General features: G+C 43.6%; 1 protein-coding gene across 7 annotated transcripts in view; it reads right to left on the bottom strand.

Moving 5' to 3' along the window:
- Positions 1 to 8,441, bottom strand: part of cadm4 (cell adhesion molecule 4) — a 287,904-nt gene that overhangs the window by 25,199 nt on the left and 254,264 nt on the right. For all 7 annotated transcript variants that reach the window (XM_015950119.3, XM_015950117.3, XM_015950121.3 and 4 more), the window contains one exon: positions 1,791 to 1,963. In XM_015950119.3, coding sequence (XP_015805605.1) covers positions 1,791 to 1,963 — 173 coding nt within the window. The remainder of the gene's footprint in view (positions 1 to 1,790; positions 1,964 to 8,441) is intronic.

The raw sequence follows: 8,441 nt of genomic DNA, 5'->3' as shown, positions 1-8,441 counted from the left end.
TACTTGTTAGAAATGAGCGACTGTTGTTCATATAAAGGCTGCATCAACAGCACTGATCTCTTTAAGGCGACGTTGGAATTCGAACATTGCTAAGTACATATTTTTTTCCAGTACAGTAAGCCACCACTGATACAAGACAACAGCATGAGGGTGTAAGGAGCTGATTACTGGAAATGTGTGGCAGAGCACAAAGGAGCTGGAGATTGGCTCGTTTATTATTTTTTTATTTTTTTTTTTGTGTGGACTGCACCTTTTTCAATAAGGTAGGAGAAAAGAAAGACCAGCAATGACATGACATATAATAGAAAATGAACTGTGCAACAAAAGCAGAGATAAAGATGATTAATGCTTTAAAATGAAGGAAGAGAGGCAGAACACTTAACTACAGATGCAGCAACACGTCACATCTGTAAGTGTCTCAGTTTCTTGAGAGAGAGAAAAAGGAGGAAGAAAAGAGGAAAAGGTAGTAGGCGGGGATGTCACCTTTCATCTTGCCACCGCTGCCGCCCTTGCTGCCTGTGGAAAACTGTCATTATGTGTGTCACTGAAAGCTTGTACAACAGTGTGTACAGGGTGCGAGTGAGAGATAATTCTAGTGTGACGGATGGATGAAGGGGGGCTAACTAAAAGCAGGCAAAACCATGTTCCATAATACATCTCTTCTTCTTATTCTCTCCTCGATTCTTCCTTCTGCTTCTGATCTCCAAATCAGGAGCTTAGGTGTAATGACAGAGGCGTCCACCAGGGGGAGGGGAGAGCAGATCAAAAGAGTGAACCTGCTGAGTGACAGCAGCAATTAGGCCCAACTCAAAAACACACCAGGAAGTGAATCCAGCCTCTAACGATGAGCTCGTTTCGCTACCTAGCCACGCTGCTGTCCTCAGATCAGAAACCCGCCCAGACACAAGTGTTCTCCGTCTTCTCATGTGGGGATCGCACAACATTAACGTGCACCTACGGCTTCTTTTCAGATGCAGCACAAACTCCAATCCGAAAGTTGGCCAATTTGTCAAGCTCTCAAAAAAAAAACTGTGACATAAGGTTTTCGTGTGATGTTGAAAGCTCCATCGAACTGGGTCAGCCCTCATTAAGGATGGAGAAGTGAATCCAGGTGCAACATCCTGGAAAACTAGACAAGAACCCCCCCCCCCCCCCCCCCCCCCCCCATTTGAAGCAATTTGCATATCCCACATTAGGGATATGCAAATCCCACACAAACACACGTAAAAGCCAACCAGCATGTTCAAGCTCAGAATCTTCATCCGGTGCTGCACGCAAAACCCATTTAACTGTCAAAACATCTGTATTTGTATTTATTGCACTTAGTGCTTTGAGTTATTCCAACTTCCCTGAGAAGAGGACTAGGGCTTCAGCAGCAATAATAAGCTGCTAATGTATTAAAAAATGCAAAAAGCCCTGAATAATGATGTTTGAAACATATACATAAGCCTGGTGGTAATCTAATCTTCTCGTGGAATCAATACTGCTATTAAATCAATGGCACAGAACGGTAGCGAAGATGAGCCGTTAAGTCCACACCAGGAAAAAAAATAATCAATAAAAAAAGGTTAAATGCCAGAATTTGTTAAGTTTGCAGGTTTTTGCACGAACATCTAGACTCCAAAAGCACTAACAACATAAAGAAAATCAATAAAAATGACATTTTCTGCACAAATTGTCACAAAACTAAACAAGAAAAGTAAACAGTGAGCATGAAACGGTCTAGACTAGTCATCCACATGCTAACGGCTACATTTATGACTGATTACTAAAGCGGTTGGTGAACTCACCGTACACCAGCAGGGTGTAATAATCGGCGGCGCGGCCGTAGTTGTTCTGGGCTTGGCACAGGTATGTCCCGTTGTGTGATTGGCTGAGACGGGCGATCTGGAGAGTGGGTCCGGAAATCTCTGCCCTCTCCGGTAAGGTGTCGTTTATCTTGGACCACTGAGTGGTTCTGGGCCTGGCGGGGAAAACAGAGCACAAGTACGACAAATGTAAAGAAAATAATCTGACATTAACTAATCCGCCAAACTAGAGTCGCCGTCGTCTCAAAAATAAACCAGAAAACAAGGAGCCATCTTCTGTTCTATCACCACAAACGTTAAATAAACAAGGGCTGTGTGCACGTTTGAAGCTTTCTGAGTCACTATCGACCGAGCTTTTATAATGAGAATGTGATGCATTGTTGAACATATCTTCAGGAAAGATGCCTCCTATTGACAACTGTGCACCAGCTGCCTTTCAAGAAAAAAGTCCCCAAAGTGGACAGCTCATAGATTCAAACATCTGTCAGAATAATTGAACTCCTAAATAAAAAACAGAAAAGGATTCGAGCACGGTTAGGGAATGCCATAAATAGAAAGGTGGCAAAGGAGAGGAAAGTGGCCCAGAGGGTGAGACTAAGAAGAATAGACAGAATAACGGGGTTCAAAGACAGAGACCGCAGCAACGGGGGGGATGCATCCTGAAAAATAATGAGGAGACGGACGGTCAGAGGGCAGCGGCGGTGTGAACCCGTTCTCAGAGAGGAGAGGGTGGCAGACGAGTGAGGAACGGGGTGTCAGGTGTGCAGGGTGGGGAAAAAGACAAAGTAGGAAGAAAGGGTGTAATAATGAAGAGAGAGAGAGAGAGGAGATGGAGTGGTGGAAGATGAAGGAAAAGAGCAGTCAGTTAAAATGAATCGGTCATGAAAGATGGGCAGTCAGAGCAGACAGGAGGTGGAAGGATTACAGAGACTTCCTGGAAAAGAAATCTGTGTGTGTGTGTGTGTGTGTGTGTGTGTGTGTGTGTGTGTGTGTGTGTGTGTGTGTGTGTGTGTGTGCTTCTGGCTGAGTGTCATGGCTCCTGCCACTTTGGACAGATTACAATCCTGACTCAACTGGGTTCTAATCCCTCAGGAAGTCTAATTAAACCTTTTTCTTGCTCAGTCACTCACATACAAACACGCTCTCACACCTCTCAAACACACACTTTTTATATGAATAAAAAATCTTTGTCAGCCTTTCCCGTGTTAATTGTCTCACACACAGTGCCACTCCCACCCACTTTAATCTGATGTAATTTACAAATAAGCAGGCAATCAAGCAAAGGGACAACGCGTCGCCTGACCCGACCGCCCTAATAACAGCCAGGCATGAGTGCAGCCCTCCAGCCAAAGGTAGGAGGATCTAATTGGTGATTATGCTCAACAGGCAGTTAGGGGAGCTAACAAAAGGGTGACCAGAGCGTGCGTGCCCAAGTGTCTGCAGACCTGCACAAGACCAGGGTCGGAGCCCAGAGCTGCAGGCAGTGCCATCACACACTCACACACTCACACACACACACACACACTGGTCCCAATCAGCCATTACAAAGCTTTAGAGCAGCGAGGGCCAATCTGCTTCTCAGGCCATCCTCTCAGAGGGATTTCACTCGTCATCACACACACACACACACACACACACACACACACACACACACACACACACACACACACACACACACACACACACACACACACACACTCTGGCTGCACGAAGCTTTTCTGGGGGAGCCTTAGTGGAGCTGGTGCCCACAGACAGACGGACCATCTAGGGGAGGGGTTTAAGAGCTTAGGAGCCAATACCCCTCTGGAAGGAGCGCAGAGCCTGTGGACACTCTGGAAAAACAAGCTTTGAGTCTTAGCTGGCGTTTGAAATTGTCGATCACTGATTGGTTTGTTTTATTTCCCCAGACGGTCAAATAAAATCAGAGAAAAGTCAATATTTACACTCAGCTTTGAGCATCCCTCTAACGCTCCAGTAGCCTCTCAGGGGGATGTGTTAGTAGACCGAGGTCACTCGTTTTTTTTAACGCATCTGCAGTGGTCTCTAGTATAAATGAATGCGCTGTGGGGGGAAAAAAAGCTCTGGCGCACCTGTTTCAGGAACAGGTGAGCCAGAGGTGAGGGGAGCAGCTTGCTTTGCAATGTGGATGTTTTATCTCAACAAATAACCCAAGCCTAAAGGAGTTCTGCTGGGTGGTGGGGTTGCTAATGCTAATGGTTAGCTTCTACTAGCCAAGATGCTAAACCAACAACAGCCTTCCTCGTCACGGGCCAAGATGGGTAAGCCCGCGAATGCTATTAGCTTTTCTATGCCGAGAGTTTCACCGTTTCTATCGGCGGCTAATGCAGGAAATGGGGTAGAAGACTATTTTCACGTTTAGCCTCTATGTTAAACTCAGAGTGACCGATCATATTTGAAAAAGAAAACGTTTCTGTATAAACCTGTTGTAGAAAGCAACAAGATCAGTTTAAAGCAACAATGTCTAAATGTGACCAAAAAAACAATTCAATTCAATTAAACTCAGTTTTATTTATATAGCGCCAAATCACGACAAGAGTCGTCTCAAGGCACTTCACATAATAAACATTCCAATTCAGGTCAGTTCATTAAGCCAGTCAGAAAAAATGTTTCCTATATAAGGAACCCAGCAAATTGCATCACTGACACTAGTCAGTGACTTTACAGCAATCCTCATACTAAGCAAGCATATAGCGACAGTGGAGAGGAAAACTCCCTTTTAACAGGAAGAAACATCCAGAGGATCCTGGCTCAGTATAAGCAGCCATCCTTCACGACTCACTGGGGATCGAGAAGACAGAGCGCACACGCACACTCACACACACACGCACACACATACACACACACAGACACACACACAAGCTAACAGCTAGTCCATGTGGGGCCAAGACCAAAAGGAATTTGTGTAAATTTAAAATGGTTCAAAATGTTTCATAGCAATTTCTTCAAATGCTTTATTCCACCCATCCATCCATTGTCTGAACCCGCTTGTCCATGTAGGGTCACGGGGGGGGGGGGGTGGGGGGGGGGGGGCGCTGGTACCTATCTCCAGCGGTCAATGGGCAATCAGGCGGGGTACACCCTGGACAAAGTGTCAGTCCACAAATGCCTTATTATAAATCTTAATACTACTTTAAATTTAAAGTAGTAAATTAGCTAAATTTGCTACTTAGAATTTTTTTTGGGCAGAAATAAGAAGGTAACGCTGGAAGTGCCTCAGGCTTGATCAGAAGTAAAGGTGTAATGGTACACATATTTGTACTATGACAGTTCGGTGTAGGAATTTGGTGTGAGTATTTGGAGTGCATGACAAAACTGTCCGATCGAGAAAAGGGCACACATTTTATTTAACTGCATCGTGCAACAAAAATATCTCATTGAAAACACGAATGGCTCCTTCGGAAAAACATACAGAAACTTAAAGATCTACCAGTTAGTCTCAATTCAGCTGTGTGAATGAGACTTTTTATAACCTTTAGCAGCAGCTAATTCACTTCAACCGGATCAAACATTAAATGTCAAGCCGCATCACTCCCTCGTTTTTCAGAATATTTGGCAGAACGTGCGTCTTTGCATGTGTGTTGGGGAAGACATCTGCTTAGAGCTTCAGCGCCCACCAGATTATATTGAATGAAAATGTCCCATCATTAAATCTGCAATATAATAGAATCAAACGCTGACATTTAGATATTTGTTTACCACTCTAATCAAATATCTACCATTTATTTATTTATTATTTTTAATGTGTAAAATAAAATTTAATGCCAAAAATGCAGCAGTGCAAAAGGTTAAACACTTTGAGTTGTTGCAAGAAAGGTTCAAGTTTTGAGGTTGGAGGTTTATTTTTTACATAAATCTGATTTAGATTCTGTCTCAGAGGTGACAAATCAAGACTCTCTCTGGGAGTCTGACCCAGCATCCTGTCTCAGAAATCACACCCTCACTAAAACAGAACCAGGTGGATCAATGAAACTGTTTTATGAGGTGAAACACACTTTATTTATGATCTGATTCAAATTTGTTTTATGGATTGGTGGGATTTGAACAGAAAACCTCAAAGAGAGCCAACGTGTGAAGACGTTTGCTAGAGATCATTTGGACGATCCAGAAAATGATTTTATATACATACATCCTTTTCTGTATCATCCAAAGGATCTCTAGCAAACTATATATACAGCTGACATTGGGATCTCTGGAATTGTGCTTCGCTGAAACACATCATACCTCACTGACAGCCAACATTTTGTGCAATTAAAGGACCACAAGTCGGGGTGGTCAGGGGGTCTGCTTGGAGGCCCTAGGGGTCCGTTTTGGGTCCATTTCATTTCATTATCTATCTTCTCGCCCAAAGTAAACTCCTTCAGCACTATGACATAAACCTTCATTGCTACGCCGATGACACACAGATATTCATCTCTGCTAAACCCACCACCACAATTCCTCCTACTTCTCTCACAACTAGGGTTGTCACGGTAACAGGTGTAGCGGTAAACCCCGGTAAAAAAGTTGACAATAATAATAACCGTCTTGTTTTTAAAAAACTATATTATCTTGGTGGATTACCGTGGCTGCGGTGTTGGCGCGGTGACCCTTACCAGCCACCGTATCATCTGCTGAAGTTGCCGGCGGCACATGCACGCTTTGTTGTTTACAACCAAAACTTTCTTGAAGCTAAAGCTGAAATACTGGCCAAAGGAGGAGACGGCAGCACTCAGGACATTTATTATCCCTCAAAGAAGACAAAGTGGGAAGTACGGACATCTTTCGGATATTTGAAGAGTTTATAGAAGACGGCTATCCTGTTTGCAGCACGAGCAGAAAAAGTGTCTGTGAAAGGCAGCAACGCTTCAAATCTCATGACACATCTGCGTGACCATCACCCACAACTCTACAGTCAACGCAAGGCAAGCTAACGTTAGCGTTTTAGCTAAAATGCGTGATCCGAGGATTTGGGTTGAGGGGGAATGCAACGAGTCGCTATATAAAGCAGCCGCAGCGCCGCTACCTGCATATAAACCGTGTCGAAATGTTGAAATGACGCTATGCATTATGGGGCTCCCAGGGGCAGATAAGAGTTAGTCTCTCTCCGAGAATAATTATAAATTTATGACATTTTCCCAAATCTGAAAATCTCACTGGAAAGAAACAAACCGAGGACAATATTTTCCTTATATAGGGTTTATTACTCAAGTAAGGGTAAAAAAGTATCTGATTAGAAGGCTACTTGAGTACTGAGTATCATTTGATCTAATATTTTTAAATGATGACATCAAATAGACAAAAAATAAGAAGTTATGGACAAATATTGGTATTTTAAAGACTAAAGGGGAAATATGTAAACAAATAAACAACATAATTACAAAATAACATTTTAGCCAAAATTTAGACACAAACTGAGGACAATATTTTCTGACATACAGGGTTTATTTAATTGTGTGAAAATGTAGCACGTTTAAAAAAAATACTGCGATAATACCGAAAACCGTGGTAATTTTGGTCACAATAACCGTGAGATTACATTTTCACACCGTGACAACCCTACTCACAACCTGTGTAGAAGACATCCGGAGAGGAACTTCTTGAAGTTAAATGGCAGTAAACCAGAAGCCCTGCTCATCGACTCTAAACCTTGCATCACCAAACTCCATCCAGTCCAATACTCCACACGAGTCAAAAGCTTCGGGGTCATTCTCATTAACACAGTTTTATTTGCATCACATATTCGTAACATTTCCAGGATTCGTTCATCCCTGTCCCAGTCCAACACTGAAATCCTGGTCCACTCATATTCCCTTCCAGCATCGACTACTGCAACGCCCTCCTCACCGGAGTTCCTACCAACTCCTCAACAGACTGATAAATATTCAGAACTCTGCCGCCTGCACTAAAACCTCTGACCATATCACTCCCATTCTAATCAAACTTCACTGGCTCCTGGTCCAATTCCGCTTCCACTGCAAAAACCTCCTCACCCCACCCCACCCCCAAGACTTTGGAACTCCCTTCCCCTAAACATATATACTGTCAAGTCTTCATCACCACATTCAAATCCAGACTCCAAACCCATCCGTTCAAACTTGCATACCAACTCTCTCCAGAAAGCACTCACTAACACCCACTCGTACGTTTACCTGCAGATTTTACTACTCTGAACGAACTCCATTCTATATTTTAATTTCTGTTTTCACTTTATGTGAGGCGACATCGAGATCTGCATGGAAGAATGGGCCAAAATACCAGCAACAGTGTGTGAAAACCTTGTGAAGACTCACAGAAAACATTTGACGTGCCAACTAAATACTTATTTTCCATCACTTGCAAATAAACTCTTTAACCCTCCCACTGTCCTAATGGGTGTGACCCTGGGAGGAAATCTGACCATTGAGCAGGGTTGATGGTTTATCCCTTGAGTCCATGTGGCAGGGGTGAGGAGTGAGCACCACCTCACCCTTTAGCTTGGTTTATGCTCGACGCATTCACTTTCCGCTTGGTGATGCGGCTCGCGGATGGAACGCTCTTCACAACTTGCAGCATTTATGGTTCGTGCGGCTCGTCTCTGCGGTGAGCCAATACTCTCCCAAACTGAATGGGGCAGCATGGAGCTCTACGGCATGC

This window comes from Nothobranchius furzeri, chromosome 5 (genome assembly GCF_043380555.1).
Source record: "Nothobranchius furzeri strain GRZ-AD chromosome 5, NfurGRZ-RIMD1, whole genome shotgun sequence".
Taxonomy (NCBI): domain Eukaryota; kingdom Metazoa; phylum Chordata; class Actinopteri; order Cyprinodontiformes; family Nothobranchiidae; genus Nothobranchius; species Nothobranchius furzeri.
The sequence above is the reverse complement of the archived record's forward strand: the minus strand, read 5'-3'. Positions and strand labels throughout refer to the sequence as shown.